Below are 26383 nucleotides of genomic sequence, written 5' to 3'. Positions count from 1 at the left end.
ACCATTTGGCAATGCAGCATTTCGATGCCCGATTTCCCCAGACAGGCATCCTGTCTGCAGAGAGAGAACCCTTCTGTGTTGTTCCCACCGTGAGGGCTGTGAGCAATATGACGCCTGCGTGCCTGGTATTTTCAGCTCTCCGACCCAACAGCCCCAGGGATGCCATCCCAGGAGTGGATGTCTGAGCCGGAACGGAAGAAAGGATGGCCTCGTAGGAGGGCAAAGATGCCTCGTGGGAGCAGCAAGCAGAAACAGCTGAGGAGCCGCTCCAAAAGGTAGGGTGTGTGGCCACCTCTGTCATTTCCCCGTGTGCCCACAGTGTCAGGAGCTGCAAACTGCGATTTCAGTAAACCCCCGAGGAAAACTTCACAAGGGATTCAAAAGGCATCTCTGCGTTCCAGGGAGAGAGAGACAGAGTCCTGTATAGGAACTGGGGTCTGGAGTTTCATGGTTAAAGGACTCAGTGTGTTTCCCCATCAGCCTACCGGCTATGTGTTTTTCAGTGGTGCCTTTTTTAAGGCCAGGCGTCCAGCAAATATTCGAAATAACTGAGTTGAAAACACATCCATCCAGTTTAAGTCCTGAAGAGAGAGCATGTTAATTATTTACAGCTTTTATTGCTTTTTTAATTATGCAAGTGATGCATGTCCTTTGCAGAAAAATTAGAAAATACAGATGAGTGAGGAGACGACAATAAAACATCCTAGTGATCTCACCACTCGGAGACAATCACGTTTAGGTGTATGCCCTTCGAGACTTTTCTCCGTGATCTGTGCACGTACATAATCTCCTGACTGCAAATGCGGGCTGGGGGCAGATGGATTTTAAAACCCCTCTTTCATCGCGTCATTCTGATCGTCTCGCTCCTTTGCTCAAAACCCCTCGGGTTGCCCACTGCGTACCCTCCTCCCTCCAACACCCCGCCCCCCCCCCCCCCCGACCCGCAAAGCTTTTAGGTCCCATTTTCCCATGGTCGCCCCCCTCCCTCTCAGTGTGATGTCATATGGTCCCAGCCCTCGCCTATTCTCTATTTGACACTCCGAACCCATATCCCCAAGGCTCTCCTGCACCCGCAATCTCCCGTTCCTAGAATGCCTGGCCTTCTCCTATTGTCAGTGTTTGGTCCAGACATAGGTATTTGTCGAGAGGCCACACGAATTCCTGATGCTTGCCTACAGCTGCTCAGGCTCTCACTGGCCAGAGATGACATACCCTCTTCTGAGGCCCCTGCACCCGCTTTCACTTGTCTGCCAGGACCACGTTTCCAGGGCTGGCATCGCTGAGGGCTTGCTGTGTGCCAGGCACAGCATTTTGCTCTCGAGGAAACTGAGACACACAGAGAAGTCAGGCAACTTCCCCAAGGACCCGGATCTGAACCAGCAAACCTTCAGTTCCCAACACTGGAACTTGACTGTTTCAACAGACATTCGTTGTGCACCTGCTAGGTGCCAGGTGTCTACATGTGGAGGCCGTTGGGGAAACATTCCCAAATAAGGCTGATGGTCCCAGGCTGGTCCTCCGAGAGGCCTGGAGATGTCTCTCCAGGATGCCTTGCAAACCCATCAGCAGCCCCGGGGCCAAACAGCCCATGTAGGAATCTTATTTGGCCGCTAAGTTTTGATGCTTAGTATCCAAATAATAAATATCAGGAGATTTCACGTATAAACCTGGATTTTGGCTTCTCTTAAAATAGCTGAAGCTCTGAAGACATTGGGCCTGCCTTCTTGCAGGGCAGCGGCTGGCTGGGGCTTAGCAGCAGCTATGCCTGTGGACGGTGCCTGTGCTCTGCAGCCTGCCTCAGTCCCCACTTGTCCCTAGTGTCCTTCTTTCCCATTTTTTTTTGTTTTTTAGTTTTTTTTAAAAAATTGAAGTGCAGTTGATTAACAATATTGTGTTAGTTTCAGGTGTACAACACAGAGATTCATTATACACACACACATTCTTTTTCAGACTCTTTTCCCTTATAGGTTATTACAAAATATTGAGTATGGTTCCCTGTGCTCTACAGTAGGTCCTTGTTTATCTATTTTATATATGGTAGTTTGTATCTACTAATCCCAAACTCCTAATTTATCCCTCCTCCCACCACCCCCCTTTCCCCTTTGGTAACCATACGTTTGTTTTCTATGTGTGTGAGTCTGTTTCTGAGATAAGTTCATTTGTGTCATATTTTAGTTTCCACCTATAAGTGCTATCGTATGGTATTTGTCTTTCTCTGTCTGACTTACTTCACTTAGCATGATAATCTCTAGGTCCATCCATGTTGCTGCAAATGGCATTATTTCATTCTTTTTTATGGCTGAGTAGTATTCCGTTGTATTTATGTACCACAACTTCATCCATTCATCTGTTGATGGACGTTTAGGTTGTTTCCGTGTTTTGGCTATTGTGAATAGTGCTGCTGTGAACAGAGGGGTGCGTGTATCTTTTCGAATTATGGTTTTGTCTGGACATATGCCCAGGAATGGGATTGCTGGGTCATATGGCAACTCTATTTTTATTTTTTGGGGAAGACTCCATACTGTTTTCCATAGTGGCTGCACCCGTGTATATTCCCATCAACAGTGTAGGAGGGTTCCCTTTTCTCCACACCCTCTCCCGCATTTATTATTTGTAGATTTTTTTTTTTTTGATGATGGCTATTCTGACCGGTATGAGGTGATACCTCACTGCAGCTTTGATTTGCATTTCTCTAATAATTAGCGATGTTGAGCATTGTTTCATGTGCCTTTTGGCCACCTGTACGTCTTCTTTGGAGAAGTGTCTATTTAGATCTTCTGCCCATTTTTTTGATTGGGTTGTTTGCTTTTTTGGTGTTGAGCTGTAGGAGCTGTTTGTATGTTTTGGAGATTAATCTCTTGTTGGCTGCATCATTTGCAAATATTTTCTCACCGCCTGTAGGTTGTTCCCTAGTGTCTTACGTTTAGTCATGTAGTCTGCCTGGCCCTCATAGGCATGCGTGTTTGCAAATCTTCATCTTAACATCCGGTTTTGTGGGAGCCAAAACTCTGCCTCCCAGTCAGTGAGCTTCTCAGCAAGAGGCTGCAGGTGAAAAAGTGAGGGGGCAGAGGGACCCCAGCGTGCAAACAGGAGAGGTCAGAACCCAGGCTCGACAGCTCTGTCCTGGAGCCTCCAACTGGGTGCACTGGGGATGACGCTCTTGAAGTTTTTACATTCACCAAACTTTGACTGGTCAACCGTGATTCCTTCATCATTCGTGCCTTTATTGGCTCATGATCGTCCTTTGAGTCATTCTAACCTCAGGACCTTTGCACTTGCTGATCTATTTACCTCCACCTGCACACACCACCTCTGGCTCCTCATGGGGCTGGCTCCCCCTCATCTCAGCAAAGACGTTGGTATTGTGGCGGAGACTCACCTGACCCCTGTACCTCAGTGTTCCCCCCTTTTTTTCTCCATCCCATCGTCTTGTTTTATTTCCTTCATAGGTTGTTGGTAGAATTCATTTTCTTGAGGCATGGAATTGATGGCAGCTTGCTTCTTAAAAGCCAACAGTGGAGGGCTTCCCTGGTGGCGCAGTGGTTGAGAGTCCGCCTGCCGATGCAGGGGACATGGGTTCGTGCCCCGGTCTGGGAAGATCCCACATGCCGCGGAGCGGCTGGGCCCGTGAGCCATGGCCGCTGAGCCTGTGTGTCCGGAGCCTGTGCTCCGCAACGGGAGAGGCCACAACAGTGAGAGGCCCGCGTACCGCAAAAAAAAAAAAAAAAAAAAAAAAAATATATATATATATATATACACACACATATATGAATTTATCATCCTTCAGTTTGATTTTTAAACTCCATATTGTGTTTTTGAAGATCTCGCCATGTTTGGTACATACAGATAAAATTCATTCATCTTAATTGCTGTAGAGTATTCTGTCCCATGGAAATAACACACTGTATTTTCCATTCCCCTATTTATGGACATTTAAATCATTTCCAGTTTTTTGTGTGTGTGCTAACTTTGCAATGAACATGCTTATACGTGCCTCCTTAGACACAATGTGAGAAGTTTTCTAAGAAACATACCTAAAGTGGAATTACTGGGTTATAAGATAATCACATTTTCAACTTTGCAAGTTATTACCAAATCACTCTCTGCAGTGCTTGTGTCACTGTAGGTTTCCTCCAGCTAACAGTGAGAGTTTGCCCTGCTCCCATATTCTTACTAATGTTTGTTAGGAGCAGATTTTTAATGTTTTGCCCACCCAGAATTTGTAGGATTGTGTATATATCCTAGATTTGCCTATATTCTTTGCCTGTTATATATATTGCAGATATTTTTCCAGGTCTATTATCTGACTTCTTAAGCCCATTCATTTATATTTACCCACATAATTGCAAACATCTTGCCTCTTCATTCCTTTTGGCATGTCAGATCTTCCTTCTGGGATTGTTTTCTTCTGTCTGAAGTATATTCTTTGGAATTTCCTTTAGAGAAGAAAAATCTCAGTTTTTATTAGCCTGAAAGTGCATTTATTTCACCCTTGTTGTTGAAAAATATTTTTTCTGGGTACACAGTCTCAGGTTGACAGTTATTTCCTCTCAGTCCATCAAAGCTGTTACTGCATCGTCACTTGGCTTCTGTTTTGTGGTGAGAAGTCAGCTATGAGTCTACTCATCTGTCTTTTGAAGGTCTCTTATCTCTGGCTACTTTCAAGATCTTCTTCTTTGGTGTTCCATACTTTTACTTTGATGTATCCAGGTACACGTCACTTTAATTTATTCCATTAGGGATCCACTGGGCTTCTATAATTTCTGGATTGATGTCTACCAGGAAAATTCTCAGCCATTGTTCCTTAGATGTTGCCTCCATCCCAGTCTCCCTCTTCTTTGGAACATTGAAATAATGCATCTTAGATCTGTCTTTCATGTCTCTTAACCTCTGTTTTCAACAACTTTGTCTCTCCCTGCTATAACCTAGATACTTTGTTCGGATGTTATCTTTAAAATGTTACTAATTGTCTTAATCCACCGTGTGTTTTTTTCAAAGCCCTATTGACATATATTGAATTTTAATATGCATATTGAAAGTGTGCAGTATAGTAAGTTTTGACATGTTCCCACCGGTGAAACCAACAACACTATCAAGATAGCAAACGTATCCGCAATGCCCACAGTTTCCATGTACCTCTTTGTAATTCTTTCCTCCTGCCCCCACCCTGCCACCCTCCGCCCCCGCCCCAGGTAACCACCGATGTGCTTTATGTCACTATAGAGTATTTCACTTTTTCTAGAATTTTATAAAAATGGAAGCAGACAATATATACCTTCCCCCCCTTTTTTTTCGGCTGGGCGTTTTCTTCACTCCATATGATTATTCTGAGGCTCGTCCATGTTGTGTGTATCAGTCATTTGTTCCTTTTCATTCCTAAGTAGTAAGCCATTGGGTGTATACGGCACAATTTGTTTATACAACCACTTGTTGGTAGACATTTGGCTTGTTTCAGTTTTGAGCTGTTACAAATAAAAAGTACTATAAATATTCATATACAAGTCTTTGTATGGGAATAAGCTTTAAATTCTCTTGAGTAAATACCGAAGAGTGGAACGTCTGGATCTTATATGGTAGAGGCATAATTTTTTAAGATGCTGCCAAGCTGTTTTCCAAAGCGGTTGTATCATTTTACATTTCCACGAGCAGTGTGTGACAGCTTCTGCTTCTCCACCTCCTTGCCAGCACTTAGTATGGCCATCCTTTTTCATTTTTGTCATTCTAATAGATGTCTGATGGTATTGTATTAGTTTGAATTTACATTTCCCTAATAAATGATGATATTGACTATCTTTTCATGTGCTTATTTGTCATTTATGTATCTTTTTTGGTGGAATATCTGTTTGCATCTTTTCCCACTAAAAATGGGTTGTTAGTTTTCTTCTTATTGAATTTTGAGAGTTATTTATATATTCTGGCTATAAGTCCTTTTTCCGATATGCAAGTGGTAACTATTTCCTTCCAGTCTGTGCCTTGTTTTTTGTTGTTTTTAATTCTCTTAACAGTGTCTTTTAAAGGGCAGATATTTTAAATTTTGATGAATTCCAATTATCATTCTTTCTTTGGATTGTGCTTTTGATGTCATAACTAAAAAATCTCAGCCTAAATCATAGCCACAGAGATTTTTCTCTTAAGTTTTCTTCTGTAGCTTTATTGTTGTAGGTTTAATATTCAGACCTAGGATCAAATTTTTGTATATGGTGTGATGTATAAATCAAAGTTCTCAGTTTTGCAGGTGGATACCTAATTGTTCCAGCATGATTTGTTCATCTGTTTGTCTATTTTGATGCGTATGCCATGTTGTTTTGATGACACTGCCTGACTTGAAGGGTTACTCTAAAACTTAAATATTCAAGGCAGTGTGGTATTCACATCAAAATCGACAAATAGATCAATGAAACAGAATAAAGAATACAGAAATAGACCACACATACATGGTCAATTGATTTTTGACTAAGGTTCAAAGGAAGTTCAATGGCAAAAGTATAGTCTTTTCAACAAATTTTGCTGGACCTGGAAAGTTTCCCCACCAGGAAGCCAAGGCAATCATGAGGCTCACCTCATCTGTTCCTCTTCTCTCAGGGACCACTGCTTTCATTGCTTGGTGTCTAATGTCCTGAGAATCATTGTTTTAGACATTTGTCCATTTTTTTATTTGGGAGGGCACATCTAGTCACTGCTGTACCATCTTGGTCAGAAGAATTCCCTGGACTAATGCAATGGCCTCTTAATTGGTCCCCTGCTTTTACATGTCTGTCGAGTTTTAAATTTAATTCCTGACAATATTATATTTATTTTTTTTTAAGTTCCATTTAATTATTTTTCAAATCTGCCTGGTCATTTTTATAGTCTCTTGCTCTTTACTCTTCTTTTTTTAAATGGAGGTATGATTGACAAACATAAAAGCTGTGTATATTTAATATATACATCTTGACAAGTTTGAAGGTACATGTACACCCATGAAGCCGTCACCACATTCAGTGTCCTACACTTTCCTAAACTTATCCATCATCTCTAGAAGTTTCTTCCCTTCCTCTTTTTTGTTTTTTGATAAGAATATTTGACATAAAATTTAAATTTTATGTAAATTTTAAATGAAAAAAATTTTAAGGATATAATACAGTATCGTTAACTGTATCGTTAACGATAGTTATCGTTTAAGTATTAGATATACAGATATCGTTTAAGTATATAATACAGTATCGTTAACGGTATCGTTTTAAGTATATAATACAGTATCGTTAACTGTATGCACTGTGGTGTGCAGTAGATATCTAGTATTTATTCATTTTGTGGAAGTGAAACTTTGTACCCTTAGATCAACACCTTCTTGATTCTGCCTCCCTCCATCCCTGGTAACCACTATTCTGTTCTCTGTTTTGATGACATTGACTACATTAGGTTCCTGATTTAAGTGGGATCATGTAGTATTTGTTCTGTATCTGGCTTATTTCATTTAGCATAATATTATCCAGTTCATCCCTGTTGTAGTAAATGGCAATATTTCTCTCCTTTTTAAGACAAGTAATATCCCATTTTATGTATACACCACATTTTCTTTATCTAGTCATCGATGGATGTTTGGGTTGTTTCCATGTCTTGGCTATTGTAAATAATGCTGCAATGAACATAGGTGTGCAGTTATCTCTTCAAGATCCTGCTTTCAATTTGTTTGGGTATTTACCCAGAAGTGGGATTGCTGGGTCATAGAGGACTTCTATTTTTAAGGTTTTGAGGCACTTTCATACTGCTTTCCGTAATGGCTGCATAAATTTACATTCCTACCAACAATGTACAAGGGTCCCCTATTCTCCACATCCTCACCGACACTTACCTTTTGCCTCTTTGATGAGAGCCATTTTAAGAGGCGTGAGGTGATATCTCACTGTAGGTTTGATTTGTATTTCCCTGATGTTGAGCACCTTTTCATATACCTGTTGGCCATTCGTATGTCTTCTTTTGAGAAATATCTATTCATGTCCTTTGCCCATTTAATAATTGAGTTCTTGGGGTTTTTTCCTATTCGTTTTGCTATTCAGTTGTGTGAGTTCCTTATGTATTTTGGATATTGGTTCCCTGTCAGATATATGGTTTGCAAATATTTTCTACCATTCCCTAGGTTACCATTTCATTCTGTTGACTGTTTCCTTTGCTGTGCAGAGGCTTTTTGGTTTGATGTTGTCCCACGTGTTTATTGTTGCTTTTGTGGCCTGTGCTTTTGGCATCATATCCAAGAAATCATTACCAAGGCCAGTACAAGCAGATTTTCTCTATGTTTCCTTCTAAGAGTTTTAGTTTCAGGTCTTATGTTTAGGTCTTTAATGCATTTGGAGTTGATTTTTTGTGTATGGTGTAAGACAAGGGTCTAATTTCACTGTTTTGCATGTGGATATCCAGTTTTCCCAACACCATTTATTGAAGAGACTATCTTTTCCCCACTGTATATTCTTGTCCTCTTCCTCCCACCCCCATTGAAAATCAGTTTACAGTAAATGTGGGGGTTTATTTCTGGTCTCTTTATTCTGTTCCATTTGTTAATACATCTGTTTTTATGCCAGTACCATACTGTTTCTATTATTGTAGCTTTGTGATATATTTTAAAAACCCAGGAAGTGTGATGCCTCTTGCTTTGTTCTTCTTGCTCAAGATTGCTTCAGTTATTTGGAGTCTCTTGTGGTTCCATATGTATTTTAGGATTGTTTTTTCTATTTATGTAAACTGTACTCTTATTTTCAACCTTTTAAAAAGACACACTAAATATTTTGCATCTGATAATGCCAACACAGGAAGTCTTGGCATGTCTGGCTCTGTTTTATATATGAGCTCTCTTGTTTCCTTGTTTGTTTTTGGATATTTGATGGTGAGCTGAGATTTTTGCAACTTTGTGGTGGGTTTCTCCAGTAATGATTTGTTTTGCTTCCGCTAGGTGCCTGGGGGCACACAGTGAGCACTACTTTAAATAAGGTTCTTGGTGGTAGGTTTCTCCATGTCACAGGGTAGTGTGAATTCAGACTGCAAACCCATGAGAAGACTGTCTTATTGTTATGAAATTAACAGGAGAGACTTTTGCCCCCTCCACTCAGTGATAAGATTGGAATTAAAAAATATATATATTCTCTGGGCAGGTGGTGGGGGTAGGATGTATTATCCCTAATTAACCCATATATTGAGGGTATAGCCTCTGAGGTCTCAGTTTTCTGCAGGAGTAGAGGTTGGATCTTCCACGGGACTCACAGGGTAGATTCTGGGTTTGAATCATGCACCCTGAACCCCACCAGACAATGGAAATGGAAGAGCAGGATCGTGGAAACAAAAGGGCAAGCTCACCTGGTTTGGCAAATGCCCTCAAAATGAAATCACTCTCACTTTTTTCCACTTGGTTTTTAACTTTTAAATATATCTTACCTTTTAATCAGAACACCAATGCGTTTAAATATAAATTGTAAACATTTTTATATTTAATCTACATTTTTCGTTGGTTTCAGTATAAGGGTAAATATGGGGGTAGTCAACCAAAGTAACCAGTTCACTGTACTGTTAGAAATGGGCTTCTTATTTTCTAACCTTGCTTATGCTTCTTTGCTCATCAAGAAATTGCATATTTTGATGTAGTCAGATGGAGTTACCTTTTCCTTTACGATTATTATTTTTTGTTCTTGTCCAAGAAATTTTTCCTTGTCTCAAGCCCCCAATGTCACAAATACAGAAAGATAGTCCCTTATGTTCTTTCTCTCTATATATTAATGCAAAGAAGGATTTATTTTTATTTTTGTTTATATAGAAAACAGTGGACCTTGGGTCAAGTTTGGCTCTTGGCTTGTTTCTGTATGCCCTGTGTACGTCCTGTATACCTGTATGTGAGGTAGGCATGATTTTTACATTTTAAAAAGAATGTGTATCTGTATACTGGATTGGCCAAAAAGTTCATTCAGGTTTGTCTGTAAGATGGTACCAAAAACCCGAACGAACTTTATGGCCACCCCAATACATACATGCATACACACACATACACACACACACATATGTGTATATATATGTATATGAAAAATGTGTGGCAGAGATTGTATGTGGCTTGTAAAGTCTAAAATATTTATTACCTGGACCTTTATATAAAAAGCTTATAGACCCCTGGCCCAATCCCCTTTTTTCACTTATTTGCTGTATTTTAACTTCCCGTTCGTACCTGAAGTTTATTTCAGGGCCCTCCCTTGTGTATCATTCGACTCTTTGTTGCCAGCTCCAAACACCACACTGTAATGAAAATGGGTGTTGTCATTAATGAAAGCACATGAGTTAAAGGAGAGGGATTAGAAAAGACAGGGTCCATTTTCAGAGTGGAAATGGGAAAATGTAGAAAATTCATACTTGGACACCTAATTGCCCTGACATTAACTAGAGGCATAGAGATTCAGAGCATTCATTAACAATGTCTCGGCCGTGCCCAGAGCAGGCACTGGACCATGGAATTGAATTTTACTGATTAATTTGTAACTGTGTACAGTGCTGTACGAAGCATGAAACGCTCAGAGACTTGTTCTAGTGAGCTCCTGACAATGAACAATGAATTATGAAGCCCCAGGTGAAGCGGGATGAGTGGAGAGGAGGTTGGAGGTTATATGGGTGAAGGGTGCTTTGCAAACCCTAAAATGTAGCTTCGTCACAGAAGGGGAGAGCACAGGAGAACACACAGAGGATGGAAATCTCTTAATTGATGGTGTTTTTCCTTATAAAGCAGATGTTTATAGTCTGAGCCTGTGTCTGCTCACTTTTTACTCATTCAACGAGGTAACTCTGAGGTGAGATGGAGACGCAGACCTAGGGACGAGGTGGCCGCCACTCCTCATGGCTGAGACCCTCTGTGACGTGCTCCACGGCACCAGAGCTTTGACCCCAGTCTCAAGTCCGGTTTGGTGGGATGCTGAGGGTCTGCTATACCTCCACTCCACTTCTCTTTGCTTTGTTACTCCCCGTGGGATCAAGAGAGGAAAGTGAGGAGGATAATATGACACACCACATACTCCTTCCCCAGGATGAGCGTGTGTCAGGCAGGCCACGCAAACCTGCAAGTCTGCCTCCTTGGATGTACCTTCCAAGACCTGGCTGATAAAAGGGACAGTGGGCGTGGGGGTCAGGGCGGGATTGGAGTAGGCAGGGTGGTCAATGGCTGTCAACCGGCATCAAGATACATGACAGACCTCACCCTGCCTCCTTTTGTGAGCTTCCCACTGGACTCCAGGCAAAGCTGGTGTCCCCTGTGCTCTTGACCTTGGTCCACCAGTCATCAGTGCCCCGGCTGGAGCTGACCTGGGGTAAGAAAGCTTTCTTCTGATTGGTCTTCCATGAGGTCTATAAACAAAGATATTGTGCTGTTCTTACGTAAGTGCTGATAATGTCGGCTCTTACAGGAAGATCTACAGAGAGAGAGACCAAGAGAGCAGAGGGTGTGTCAAGCATGAGTTGGATTTAAAGTCTGGCCCTTAAATAGCAGCTTATTAAAACAAAATGTAAAGCACTGTACAAGACAGCTAAAAGCAGAGAATTAGACATGAATACAAAAATCGAGACTGATCTTCAAAACATAGCCTTGAGTAAAAATAAAGTGAGAATAAGAATGGCTCTGTGGCACAATGTCACGCACAAAAGCGACACTACATATTCATAAGGATACATGCATATTTAAGGAGGTTTGGCAAACATGCCCGAGTGCTTCTGGGGGAAATAGGCGGATGGGAGTGAGAAGAAGAGAAGCAGGGGCGACACTCTAACCTTGCATCTGAGGTTGGGCTGCCTAGAAGCAGAGCCTGAGACGGGGATTCTTGTACAAGAGATTCACGCAGGGAGGGCTCTCAGGAGGCGTGTAAGGGATGACGGAAGCAGACAAGGGCGACGGAAGAACTCAGCAAAGATGCGGGCTTGGGTGTCCAGTCGTGCCTGATCCCACAGGGAGCTCTGGAGTGTGAAGTGCATCCCAGAGATGGTCCCGCTCAGAGGCAAAGGGACTGGGCTCTCACACCCTGTGACAGTCAGTCAATGGCTAAGGGCCCTTCGTGGGGGGCGTGCACACTCCCCCAGGCCTTCCAGGCAAGCTGGCTCCCACTGGCCTAGGGCAGCCCTCTTGAGAAGGGGGTAAGTGTGCGTCCCAGCAGCCGGCCCCAGACGAGCAGCCCGGTGAAGGCGGTGGAGACAGGCACTAATGGCATCTGCTGAACCGCGAGGGGCCTGGCAGGACGGGTGATGGCGAGCTTGCATGGCCTGCCCCACCGTGGCTGTCCGTTCCCAGAGTGATGCTGCTCTAGGAGGGGCTGCACGCAGAATGTTCTGGAGAACACAGGAGGGAAAAAAGGAGACCCTGCCCGTGACTAAACAAAAATTGCTTTGAAGACAATGCCAAGATCCACTTGGGCTCCCCCCAAGGCCGAAAGGGTCCAAATTCTGTCTTAATGAGATCTGAATCCAGAGGCTGGAGCTCTCTCAGCAGTCTCCTCGTTGTTTTCATTGAGCGCAGTTCCTCGCTTTTGTCCGTTTTCCAAAAGCAAACCTTCCTGCAGTTCAAACTGTGCCATTCTTAACACCTGCCAGCGTGTAGGCAGCCACCCACTGACTGGGGGCAAAGGTGACCCACGGCACACAGGGGAAGAATGCTCCCACACCTCCCACTTTCCTTCCTGCCTTTGTCTCTGTACTTGGAAATCACTCTCCCCCGGCCCAGCAGGAGCCCCGACTGGTTCAGGGATTTGTGATTAGCAGAACGGCAGCCCTGTTGCTCTCCACCTGGGCTCAGATAGTCTTTCAGGAACCTGGGGTCTTGACAAGCAGGGATGAGTTGCTTCAAAGAACCAGGAAAGCACCCCTGGGGAGTGACAGCTCCTGCCCAGGGCCCAGGAGGCCATAGTGCCTGTAAGTGGAGCCTCTCCCAAACATGAAAAAGATGAAGAAAAAGTTGCTTTTTCCTTGTTGCTGCTATGAAAATGAGCGCCCAAGAGGATACGGAATTCTGCAGATCTTACTTAAATTAAATTCTGCAAGCAGCCCTGATTATTAGGGGACTGCGGCTGGATGTTGGCGGCAGCTCAGACAAATGAGAAAGAAAAATGGCGAAGCAGGTTACCTCACCTTCCTCCCCAGCCTGGTGGCTCTAAAGAGCATCATCGAGGGAACAGAATTCTTGTAAACTGAGGCTTGCAAAGGGAAGGGAGTCCCTGTGGCTCAACCAGGCAGCTAGAAGCGGTGCAAAGATCTTTCCAAAGAGCTGAGCACTGATAATGGTCAAAATGGTTCAGGGACTCGAGTCAAGAGTTTAGCTCCCACCTGGCTCCAGGGCTTCGAGCCTTAGGGCATACTGCAGGCCTTCTGCCTCTCAGTTCTTTCACCTGCCAAGTGGGGCGCTAGACCAGCTTGCTGGTCTGCTTTGGTAAAAAATTTTTAGCCTGCACCCTAAGAAATGCACAACTGTTCATTTACCAGTTATCCATCTGTTCTACTCCCCTAATGTATTATGTACATTATAAAGGGCCTGCAACAATAGATATAAGAAAGTCTAGATAAAAATAACTGTAGATAGAAGCTCAGTATTTTTTTAATTTTATTTTATTGAAGTATAGTTGATTTACAGTGTTGTGTTAATTTCTGCTGTACAGCAAAGTGATTCAGTTATACGTACATATATATATATATATATATATATATATATATATATATATATATATACACATTCTTTTCCATTATGGTTTATCCCAGGATATTGAATATACTTCCCTGTGCTATACAGTAGGACCTTGCTATTTATCCATTCTATATATAATAGCTTGCATATGCTAATCCCAAACTCCCAATCCATTTCTCTCCGCTCCCCCCACTTGGCAACCACACATCTGTTCTCTATGTATGTGAACCCATTTCTGTGTTGTAGTTAAGTTCATTTGTGTCATATTTTAGATTCCACATGTAAGTGGTATCGTACGGTATTTGTCTTTCCCTTTCTGACTTACTTCATTTAGTATGATAATGTCTAGGTCTCATGTTGCTGCAAATGACATTATTTCATTATTTTTTTATGGCTGAGTAGTATTCCGTTGTATATATATACCACATCTTCTTTATCCATTCATCTGTCAATGGACATTTAGGTTGTTTCCATGTCTTGGCTATTGTGAATAATGCTGCTATGAACATAGGAGTGCTTGTATCTTTTGAATTATAGTTTTGTCTGGATATATCCCCAGGAGTGGGATAGCTGGATCATATGACAACTCTATGCTTAGTTTTTAGAGGAACCTCCATACTGTTTTCCATAGTGGCTGTACCAATATACATTTCCATCAACAGTGTAGGAGGGTTCCCATTTCTCCACGCCCTCTCCAGCATTTGTTATTTGTAGAATTTTTAATGACGGCATTCTGATGGTGTGAGGTGCTACCTCATTGTAGTTTTTTTTGTTTGTTTGTTTGTTTGTGTTTTATTTAAACTAACATAGCATTGTAAAGCAATTAAACTCCAATAAAGATGTTAAAGAAAAAAACCAAACATTAACCGTAAAATAAGCACCAGTTGGTTTTGAATAGCTGTATAGGCCCAGAGGTAGAGGGCAATGTTGATAGTTTCCTTAAAAATTATTTTTATTTTTATTTTTTAGGATTATTTAGGAGCCTCTGGCTTGTCATGTTGCTTTGATAGATACCAGATTTTGCACAAATTAAGAAACCATAAATGCATGTCTTACATGTTTTGTTGTAAGTGATATGTAGGATGTTTGTCATTTAAATAGCAGTTTAGAGTTATGATTACAATAATTCCTACCATAAGGAATAACTGTCTAAGCAGTTCCCATAGACCATAGACACCATGTCACATATTCGGGTCTTTCTACCTTTGTCTTCCTCCCTCCCTCTGTCCTTTCTTTTGGGGTCATTAAAAACAAACAAACAAAAGACATTCATTAAGGGTCCTGAGCTGGGTGCTCAGTATTTAGACTTAAACTCAGTCATTTTAGACGAGACTTCCCAGTTGTGGAGCTCACTTTGACATGTGTTCCTTGCTGGCCATTTCCAGCAGCAAGACGGGAGGCCTCAGGAAGCCATCCTGTGATTAAGAAGCCTTGGCTGAGTTGTGACTTCTGGTTATAATCACAAGCCCTCTGCATTTCTGGAAGTGGCTCTGATGGGCAGGGGTTGCTGGAAGGTCTCTCTCTAAGCCTTTCTGGGGGATCATCAATGGATCCACTAGGAATAAGCACTTTATCATTGGTGGTAAGACTTCAGGTGATCAGAAAATGGTCAGATTCTGTTACAGGAGATTTCCTTTTATGATATATAGGAACAATATCATAAAATTGTATCACAAAATTGAATTGGTAATCTCAACATTCTGGTGGAACCCTGGTCTTCAAGATTCTTCACTTGTGTTTAAATCAACTCTACAATACCAGCTTTTATCTAGTATTTTCACGGGTAGCCAAGCTTGACTTTGAATATATTTACTGGTCTTTTGGTTTTTACGTGTATCTTTACTATTTCCTTATGAGAAGAGAATACTTTATTTTTGTTTCTTTTTTTTTAAGGTTTAATTTTATTAGGAAGATTAAAGATTTTGTATCTTAGGAAGCAATATCAAACCATTTATTATCTGAAGTGAAATATGAATGATTAACTCATTTCATAAAATCAATAAAATGGAATCGACTGAAAAAATCAATGTACTTTGTAAATATGTCTTTTAAAGTATTTTCTTTTTTTTTAACATCTTTATTGGAGTATAATTGCTTTGCAATGGTGTGCTAGCTTGTGCTTTACAACAAAATGAATCAGTTATATATATATACATATGTTCCCATATCTCTTCCCTCTCGCATCTCCCTCCCTCCCACCCTCCCTATCCCACCCCTCCAGGCGGTCACAAAGCACCGAGCTGATCTCCCTGTGCTATGCAGCTGCTTCCCACTAGCTATGTACCTTACTTTTGGTAGTGTATATATGTCCATGCCTCACTCTCGCTTTGTCACAGCTCACCCTTCCCCCTCCCCATATCCTCAAGTCCATTCTCTAGTAGGTCTGTGTCTTTATTCCTGTTTTACCCCTAGGTTCTTCATGACATTTTTTTTCTTAAATTCCATATATATGTGTTAGCATACGGTATTTGTCTCTCTCTTTCTGACTTACTTCACTCTGTATGACAGACTCTAGGTCTATCCACCTCATTACAAATAGCTCAATTTCGTTTCTTTTTATGGCTGAGTAATATTCCATTGTATATATGTGCCACATCTTCTTTATCCATTCATCCGATGATGGACACTTAGGTTGTTTCCATCTCCGGGCTATTGTAAATAGAGCTGCAATGAACATTTTGGTACATGACTCTTTTTGAATTATGGTTTTCTCAGGGTATATGCCCGGTAGTGGGATGGCTGAGTCATATGGTAGTTCTATTTGTAGTTTTTTAAGGAACCTCCATACTGTTCTCCACAGTGGCTGTATCAATTTACATTCCCACCAACAGTGCAAGAGGGTTCCCTTTTCTCCACACCCTCTCCAGCATTTATTGTTTCTAGATTTTTTGATGATGGCCATTCTGACTGGTGTGAGATGATATCTCATTGTAGTTTTGATTTGCATTTCTCTAATGATTAGTGATGTTGAGCATTCTTTCATGTGTCTGTTGGCAGTCTGTATATCTTCTTTGGAGAAATGTCTATTTAGGTCTTCTGCCCATTTTTGGATTGGGTTGTTTGTTTTTTTGTTATTGAGCTGCATGAGCTGCTTATAAATTTTGGAGATCAATCCTTTGTCACTTGCTTCATTTGCAAATATTTTCTCCCATTCTGAGGGTTGTCTTTTGGTCTTGTTTATGGTTTCCTTTGCTGTGCAAAAGCTTTGAAGTTTCATTAGGTCCCATTTGTTTATTTTTGTTTTTATTTCCATTTCTTTAGGAGGTGGGTCAAAAAGGATCTTGTGATTTATGTCATAGAGTGTCCTGCCTATGTTTTCCTCTAAGAGTTTGATAGTTTCTGGCCTTACATTTAGGTCTTTAATCCATTTTGACGTTATTTTTGTGTATGGTGTTAGGGAGTGATCTAATCTCATACTTTTACATGTACCTGTCCAGTTTTCGCAACACCACTTATTGAAGAGGCTGTCCTTTCTCCACTGTACATTCCTGCCTCCTTTATCAAAGATAAGGTGACCATATGTGTATGTGTATGGGTTTATCTCTGGGCTTTCTATCCTGTTCCATTGATCTATCTTTCTGTTTTTGTGCCAGTACCATACTGTCTTGATTACTGTAGCTTTGTAGTATAGTCTGAAGTCAGGGAGCCTGATTCTTCCAGCTCTGTTTTTCATTCTCAAGATTGCTTTGGCTGTTTGGGGTCTTTTGTGTTTCCATACAAATTGTGAAATTTTTTGTTCTAGTTCTGTGAAAAATGCCAGTGGTATTTTGATAGGGATTGCGTTGAATCTGCAGATTGCTTTGGGTAGTAGTCATTTCCACAATGTTGATTCTTCCAATCCAAGAACATGGTATATCTCTCTATCTATTTGTATCATCTTTAATTTCTTTCATCAGTGTCTTATAATTTTCTGCATACAGGTCTTTTGTCTCCTTAGGTAGGTTTATTCCTAGATATTTTATTCTTTTTGTTGCAATGCTAAATGGGAGTGTTTTCTTGATTTCACTTTCAGATTTTTCATCATTAGTGTATAGGAATGCCAGAGATTTCTGTGCATTAATTTTGTATCCTGCTACTTTACCAAATTCATTGATTAGCTCTAGTAGTTTTCTGGTAGCATCTTTAGGATTCTCTATGTATAGTATCATGTCGTCTGCAAACAGTGACAGCTTTACTTCTTCTTTTCCGACTTGGATTCCTTTTATTGCCTTTTCTTCTCTGATTGCCGTGGCTAAAACTTTCAAAACTCTGTTGAATAAGAGTGGTGAGAGTGGGCAACCTTGTCTTGTTCCTGATCTTAGTGGAAATGCTTTCAGTTTTTCACCATTGAGGATGATGCTGGCTGTGGGTCTGTCATATATGGCCTTTATTAAGTTGAGGAAAGTTCCCGCTATGCCTACTTTCTGGAGGGTTTTTATCATAAATGGGTGTTGAATTTTGTCGAAAGCTTTCTCTGCATCTATTGAGATGATCATATGGATTTTCTCCTTCAATTTGTTAATATGGTGTATCACGTTGATTGATTTGCGTATATTAAAGAATCCTTGCATTCCTGGAATAAACCCACTTGATCATGGTGTATGATCCGTTTAATGTGCTGTTGGATTCTGTTTGCTAGTATTTTGTTCAGGATTCTTGCATCTATGTTCATCAGTGATATTGGCCTGTAGTTTTCTTTCTTTGTGACATCCTTGTCTGGTTTTGGTATCAGGGTGATGGTGGCCTTGTAGAATGAGTTTGGGAGTGTTCCTCCCTCTGCAATATTTTGGAAAAGTTTGAGAAGGATAGGTGTTATCTCTTCTCTAAATGTTTGATAGAATTCGCCTGTGAAGCCATCTGGTCCTGGGCTTTTGTTTGTTGGAAGATTTTTAATCGCAGTTTCAATTTCAATGCTTGTGATTGGTCTGTTCATATTTTCTATTTCTTCCTGATTCAGTCTTGGCAGGTTGTGCCTTTCTAAGAATTTGTCCATTTCTTCCAGGTTGTCCATTTTATTGGCATAGAGTTGCTTGTAGTAATCTCTCATGATCTTTTGTATTTCTGCAGTGTCAGTTGTTACTTCTCCTTTTTCATTTCTAATTCTATTGACTTGAGTCTTCTCCCTTTTCTTCTTGATGAGTCTGGCTAATGGTTTATCAATTTTGTTTATCTTCTCAAAGAACCAGCTTTTAGTTTTATTGATCTTTGCTATCGTTTCCTTCATTTCTTTTTCTTTATTTCTGATCTGATCTTTATGATTTCTTTCCTTCTGCTGACTTTGGGGGTTTTTTGTCTTCTTTCTCTAATTGCTTTAGGTGCAAGGTTAGGTTGTTTATTCGAGATGTTTCCTGTTCTTACCTGTTTCTTAAGGTAGGATTGTATTGCTATAAACTTCCCTCTTACAACTGCTTTTGCTGCATCCCATAGATTTTGAGTTGTCATGTCTCCATTGTCATTTGTTTCTAGGTATTTTTAAATTTCCTCTTTGATTTCTTCAGTGATCACTTCATTATTAAGTAGCGTATTGTTTAGCCTCCATGTGTTTGTATTTTTTACAGATCTTTTCCTGTAATTGATATCTAGTCTCATAGTGTTGTGGTTGGAAAAGATACTTGATACAATTTCAATTTTCTTAAATTTACCAAGGCTTGATTTCTGACCCAAGATATGATCTATCCTGGAGAATGTTCCATGAGCACTTGTGAAAAATGTGTATTCTGTTGTTTCTGGATGGAATGTCCTATAAATATCACTTAAGTCCATCTTGTTTAATATATCATTTAAAGCTTGTGTTTCCTTATTTATTTTCATTTTGGATGATCTGTCCATGGGTGAAAGTGGGGTGTTAAAGTCCCCTACTATGAATGTGTTACTGTGGATTTCCCCTTTTATGGCTGTTAGTATTTGCCTTATGTATTGAGGTGGTCCTATGTTGGGTGCATAAATATTTACAATTGTTATATCTTCTTCGTGGATCGATCCCTTGATCATTATGTAGTGTCCTTCTTTGTCTCTTCTAATAGTCTTTATTTTAAAGTCTATTTTGTCTGATATGAGAATTGCTACTCCAGCTTTCTTTTGGTTTCTATTTGCATGAAGTATCTTTTTCCATCTCCTTACTTTCAGTCTGTATGTTTCTCTAGGTCTGATGTGGGTCTCTTGTAGACAGCAAATATATGGGTCTTGTTTCTGTATCCATTCAGCCAATCTGTGTCTTTTGGTGGGAGCATTTAGTCCATTTACATTTAAGGTAATTATCGATATGTATGTTCCTATTCCCATTTTCTTAATTGTTTTGGGTTCATTATTTGTAATTGTTGTAGGTCTTTTCCTTCTCTTGTGTTTCTTGCCTAGAGAAGTTCCTTTAGCAGTTGTTGTAGAGCTGGTTTTGTGGTGCTGAACTCTCTCAGCTTTTGCTTGTCTGCAACAGCTTTAATTTCTCCATCACATCTGAATGAGATCCTTGCTGGGTACAGTAATCTTGGTTGCAGGTTTTTCTCCTTCATCACTTTAAATATGTCCTGCCAGTCCCTTCTGGCTTGCAGTTTCTGCTGAAAGATCAGCTGTTAACCTTATGGGGATTCCCTTGGGTGTTATTTGTTGTTTTTCCCTTGCTGCTTTTAATATGTTTTCTTTGTATTTAATTTTTGACAGTTTGATTAATATGTGTCTTGGCGTGTTTCTCCTTGGATTTATCCTGTATGGGACTCTCTGTGCTTCCTGGACTTGATTAACTATTTCCTTTCCCATATTAGGGAAGTTTTCAACTATAATCTCTTCAAATATGTTCTCAGTCCCTTTCTTTTTCTCTTCTTCTTCTGGGACCCCTATAATTCAAATGTTGGTGCGTTTAATGGTGTCCCAGAGGTCTCTGAGACTGTCCTCAGTTCTTTTCATTCTTTTTTCTTTATTCTGCTCTGCAGTAGTTATTTCCACTCTTTTATCTTCCAGGTCACTTATCCGTTCTTCTGCCTCAGTTATTCTGCTATTGATCCCATCTAGAGTATTTTTCATTTCATTTATTGTGTTGTTCATCATTGTTTGTTTCATCTTTAGTTCTTCTAGGTCCTTGTTAAATGTTTCTTGCATTTTGTCTATTCTATTTCCCAGATTTTGGATCATCTTTACTATCATTATTCTGAATTCTTTTTCAGGTAGACTGCCCATTTCCTCTTCATTTGTTAGGTCTGGTGGGTTTTTATCTTGCTCCTTCATCTGCTGTGTGTTTTTCTGTCTTCTCATTTTGCTTATCTTACTGTGTTTGGGGTCTCCTTTTTGGAGGCTGCAGGTTTATAGTTCCCGTTGTTTTTGGTGTCTGTCCCCAGTGGCTAAGGTTTGTTCAGTGGGCTGTGTAGGCTTCCTGGTGGAGGAGACTAGTGCCTGTGCTCTGGTGGATGAGGCTGGATCTTGTCTTTCTGGTGGGCAGGTCGTCTGGTGGTGTGTTTTGGGGTGTCTGTGGACTTATTATGATTTGGGGCAGCCGCTCTGCTAATGGTTGGGGTTGTGTTCCTGTCTTGCTAGTTGTTTGGCATAGGATGTCAAGCACTGTAGCTTGCTGGTCGTTGAGTGAAGCTGGGTGCTGGTGTTGAGATGGAGATCTCTGGGAGATTTTTGCCATTTGATATGTGGAGCTGGGAGGTCTCTTGTGGAACAGTGTCCTGAAGTTGGCTCTCTCACCTCAGAGGCACAGCAGTGACTCCTGGCTGCAGCACCAAGAGCATTTCATCCACACGGCTTAGAAGAAAAGGGAAAAAAAGTAGAAAGAAAGAATTATTAGAAGTAGAAAGGAAGGAGGGAGGGAGGAAGGAGGGAAGGAAGGAAGGAAAAAGAGAAAGAAAGAAGATAAAGTAAAATAAAATATAATAAAGTTATTAAAATAAAAAATAATTATTAAGAGAAAAAAAAAACAACGGACGAATAGAACCATAGGACAAATGGTGGAAGCAAAGCTATACAGACAAAATCTCACACAGAAGCATACACATACACAGTCACAAAAAGAGGAAAAGGGGAAAAAATCATAAATCTTGCTCTCAAAGTCCATCTCCTCAATTTGGGATGATTCATTGTCTATTCAGGTATTCCACCGATGCAGGTACATCAAGTTGATTGTGGACATTTAATCTGCTGCTCCTGAGGCTGCTGGGAGAGATTTCCCTTTCTCTTCTTTGTTCGCACAGCTCCCGGGGGCTCAGCTTTGGATTTGGCCCCGCCTCTGTGTGTAGGTCGCCGGAGGGCGTCTGTTCTTCGCTCAGACAGGACGGGGTTAAAGGAGCCGCTGATTCGGGGGCTCTGGCTCACTCAGACCGGGGGAGGGAGGGGCACGGAGGCGGGGCGGGCACGGAGGCGGGGCGGGCCTGCGGCAGCAGAGGCAGGCGTGACGTCGCGCCGGCCTGACGTTGCGCCGGCGTGATGTTGCACCAGCTTGAGGCGCGCCGTGCGTTCTCCCGGGTAAGTAGTCCCTGGGTCACGGGACCCTGGCGGTGGCGGGCTGCACAGGCTCCCCGGAAGGGGGGTGTGGAGAGTGACCTGTGCTCGCACACAGGCCCCTTGGTGGCGGCAGCAGCAGCCTTAGAGTCTCATGCCTGTCTCTGGGGTCCGCGCTTTTACCCGCGGCTCGGCCCGTCTCTGGAGCTCCTTTAAGCGGCGCTCTTAATCCCCTCTCCTCGCGCACCAGGAAACAAAGAGGGAAGAAAAAGTCTCTTGCCTCTTCGGCAGCTCCAGACTTTTCCCCGGACTCCCTCCCGGCCAGCCACGGCGCACTAACCCCCTGCAGGCTGTGTTCATGCCGCCAACCCCAGTCCTCTCCCTGCGCTCCGACCGAAGCCCGAGCCTCAGCTCGCAGCCCCTGCCCGCCCCGGCGGGGGAGCAGACAAGCCTCTCGGCCTGGTGAGTGCTGGTCGGCACCGATCCTCTGTGCGGTAATCTCCCCGCTTTTCCCTCCGCACCCCTGTGGCTGCGCTCTCCTCCGCGGCACCGAAGCTTTCCCCTCTGTTTATTCTTTTCTCTTTTTCCCTATCCAAGTACGTGGGGGGGTTTCTTGCCTTTTGGGAGGTCTGAGGTCTTCTGCCAGCGTTCAGTAGGTGTTCTGTAGGAGTTGTTCCACGTGTAGATGTATTTCTGGTGTATCTGTGGGGAGGAAGGTGATCTCCGCGTCTTACCCTTCCGCCATCCTCCCGGAAGTCTCACATTGTAGTTTTGATTAACATTTCTCTAATGGTGATGCTGAGAAGCTCACTATTTTCTTTCTCTACCCTTGTCGTGCCCTCCCCCTGGGATGTGAAGGCTCTGTTTTAGAGATTATTATATATTTTTTGAATGTTTATTTCACCTTTTATTTATTTAACATCTTTATTGGAGTATAATTGCTTTACGATGGTGTGTTAGTTTCTGCTGTATAACAAAGTGAATCAGCTATACGTATACATATGTCCCCATCTCCCCTCCCTCTTGCGTCTCCCTCCCTCCCACCCTCCCTATCCCACCCCTGTAGGTGGTCACAAGCCCGGAGCTGGTCTCCCTGTGCTATGCGGCTGCTTCCCACTAGCTTTCTATTTTACATAGACCAGATGATCTGGAAGCGCTTCTCTAGGGGTAGCATGTGTGATGCCCGTTTTTTCAGAGGAGATGCTTTGGGCCTGACCTGTCCAGTAACGGTAGGCACTAGCCACCAGTGGCTTTTTAAACTCGTTAAAATGAAATTGAATGTAAAGCGCAGTTCCTCGGACACATGAACTACATTTCACTCACTCTAGAGCTGCCTGTGGTTAGTGGCCACCGTATTGGTCCATGCAGGTTATAGAAGACGCCCATCACTGTGGAAAGTTCTACTGGACAGCCTGTTTAGTAAGTAGTGAAGACCATATAATTCAGTATTGAATTACAGCAGCTGACCTTTATTAAGCGCTTGTTGTGTGCTAAGTGGTGTGGGAAGCATTTTCTAGGCGCTATCTCATTTCATCCCTACAACGGCCGCCTGAGTTGAGTCCTGTTTTCATCCCCACGTCCTGGCGGGAGAATGAGGATTGGAGGGAAAAGGGGTTCCTGACAGCTGATGAGCTGCCTGGACCTCACGTCCCTGTGTTCTCCCAGGCTTCCCACACGGACCTGGATTTTATCCTCTGGGCATATCCTGTCTTGGATTTTTGTGCCTTTGAGCTCCCGGACACCCTCTCAAGGCTGATCACTGCACATGTGCTTCTCGTCCCCCAGGTACAAAGGGAATTTCTTGCAAAGTCGTTTCCAGCTGAGAGCCAGCAGACTGAGGAAGCCACACTGGGTGCTGAGGAAAGACGGCCGTTCACCCCCATCCGAGGGGCCGGCGCCACGCAGGACCTGCGGGCAGGCTTCTTCCGAAACGGCAGGTAAGGCTCTCCTTGGAGGTGCATCCAAACCGGGCACCAGGCTGCTGGGCTATGAAATGAGCAGAGCAGCCATCCTTGCTGTCCGGAGCCTGAAGTCCAGCAGGGAGATGATGCATGTGGGGTGATGTGGGACAGTCGAGACCCTAAACTAGGGGAGAGGGTCCTGGGTGAGGATATGGAGAATCCAGTACTGAGAAGACAACAAACGTCCTCAAGTACTGGCCACGGATGCTCAGCCCTGTCCAAGTACAGACTCCCTCCAGGACCTGGAAAACCTGAATTGGAACTCTGGGTGCCTCTACTTTTCCCCATCATTAAAGAGGAAGTTCACTGGGTTCTTTCCACAGGGCCATTGTGAGGCTAAAATGGGTCAGTGGATGGGCTTTTGAATGAATGTGAGATAGAAGAATAGGGAGGAGTTACGATGTGAGAGCTGCAGGGAACATGCTTCCACGGGAGGTGGTGAGCAGGGCCCTCTCCATCATTCTCGGAAACAAACAAAGGATGAACTAATGGAGGCTGCTTCCTGGAAAAGGGCTATTTTAAGGTGCAGTCACTGGGCAACGAGGGCAAATCGCGTAACTTCTCTGGCCCACAATTTCCCTCCCTTCCTCCCATCTGCCTGGCAGTCATGAGCCCAGCCTTAGCCTTGCTGGCAATGTGTTGACTGGGGAAGATGGAGACCATATTTGAGAAGGTGGCCGGTCCCATCTGGCCAGTGGTGACTGAATTACCACCCTTTTGTGGCTGATTGCTGTTTGTTTGGCTCAAGGGCTGACCTTGGGCTCTGCCTGCTGGCTGCGGTTTTGGTCCCTGGAGACAGTTGGCTGGGGCCCCTCCCCCTCCCCCTCCCCCTCTGTGTGGCTCCAGCGCCCCCTGCGGGCAGATGGTGCTTCCATGCTGCCCCTCGACCCCCCACCTCCAACCCCAACGCCCTCTCTGGTAGGCAGGCAAGGACGAGGATTAGTCTTTTTCTCAGTGAGAGTTTAAATCAAGGTAGGTATTTGCTCAACTGGATGGCCAGTTGTGGAAGGCAAAAGCACGGTCTTTTTATGGAACATCAAGGGTTAAGACCTCATGGGGGGAGGCTGAGTGGGTGTAGACAAAAGCGCAGTCAGGGCACCCGGCTTTGCCCTTTCTTCATTTTCTGTGGCTCATCACCTTGAACTCCACTGCTTTCCTCCTGGTCAGATAGATACAGCCAATGGAACTGCCCATTGGGGTGTTCATGGGCGATACCACCTCCACAGCAGAACCCACCAGAACCCACCAGAACTCTGTCACTTGTCCCTAATGGCAGTGCTTTCCCACCAGCTCTCTTCCCAGCACCATAAATAGAGCTGAATCAAGCTGCTTCTGGAAACTCCCATCAGCTTCCATGTTTCCATTGCTAAGCTCCGTGCTAGAAACTGAAGGGAAAAGACGACAGTCCCTGCTCTGGATAAATGTGGTTCAGGGTGAAGACAGACAGACAGGCTTGCTGTCCATCCTTTGCTCAGATCACATGGGGAATGACACTGGCGGGTCAGTGAGCTCCCTCCTGGGAATCTTACGTCTGTGCAGCGAGGCCGTTGATGGAGGTCTTGCCCACCCAATGGCTCAGTGTGAGCACAGAGCGAGCTCGTGTGCGGCAGGGAATTTGCAGACGCCAAGGCAGGTGATAAATGTTGATTGTAATTATCTCCTGAGCATAATAAGCATATGTGCATTGAGACCTGGCGTGTGCTGAGTGCCCAGTGAGTGTGGAGCGCGTGGTAACCAGTGTGCCTGTTGTTTAGCAGAGGACAAGGTCAGGGTTGGAGGAAGAGCCCAAAGGGGGAGTTTTCTCGGGAGAGAGACGGCTTCTTCTGGAAATTCAGGTGTAGGGAGAATAGAACAGAGGCTTTCTGGACTGGGGAAGAAAATTGCCTATGGCAGCCAAAGAAATTGCCACAAACTTGGTCCAAGGTGTATTCTCTCCCAGTTCCGCAGGCCAGGAGTCTCGCTGTCTCTCCGAAACCTCTAGGGGAGGATCCTTCCCTGCCTCTCAGCTTCTGGGGACTCCAGGCATCCTTGGCTTGTGGCCACATCACTCCAGTCTCTGTCTTCATCTTCACAGGGCTTCTCCCCTGTGTTCCTGTGGGTCAGATCTCCCTCTGTGTTTCTCTTATAAGGACACTTGCCGTTGAATTTAGGGCTCGCCCTAAATCCAGGATGATCTTATTTTGAGATTCTTCATTTCATGTGCAAATACTTTTTTCCAAGTAAGGTCACAGTCACAGGTTCTGTGGCTTAGGACTTGGAGGGGGAGGCATGATTCAACCACTAACAACTTTCCCCCTATCTGGGAACCAACAGAAGGGACCTTAAAATGTGTTTCTAAGTGAAAAAGGCAGCA

The 26383-nt window shown here is 43.1% G+C and overlaps 1 protein-coding gene across 4 annotated transcripts in view; it reads left to right on the top strand.

Annotated features, from left to right (window-relative positions):
• The window catches only part of ZNF831 (zinc finger protein 831), a 101665-nt gene that overhangs the window by 23277 nt on the left and 52005 nt on the right, over nt 1-26383 (top strand). For 3 of the 4 annotated variants that reach the window (XM_079943919.1, XM_079943922.1, XM_079943921.1), the window contains exons 3-5: nt 136-275; nt 9782-9862; nt 23855-24006. In XM_079943919.1, coding sequence (XP_079800045.1) covers nt 136-275; nt 9782-9862; nt 23855-24006 — 373 coding nt within the window. The remainder of the gene's footprint in view (nt 1-135; nt 276-9781; nt 9863-23854; nt 24007-26383) is intronic. The other variant, XM_079943920.1, reaches the window with a different exon arrangement.

Source organism: Stenella coeruleoalba (genome assembly GCF_951394435.1).
Source record: "Stenella coeruleoalba genome assembly, chromosome: 15".
NCBI lineage: Eukaryota > Metazoa > Chordata > Mammalia > Artiodactyla > Delphinidae > Stenella > Stenella coeruleoalba.
This window is presented reverse-complemented; position numbering and strand designations above follow the sequence as displayed.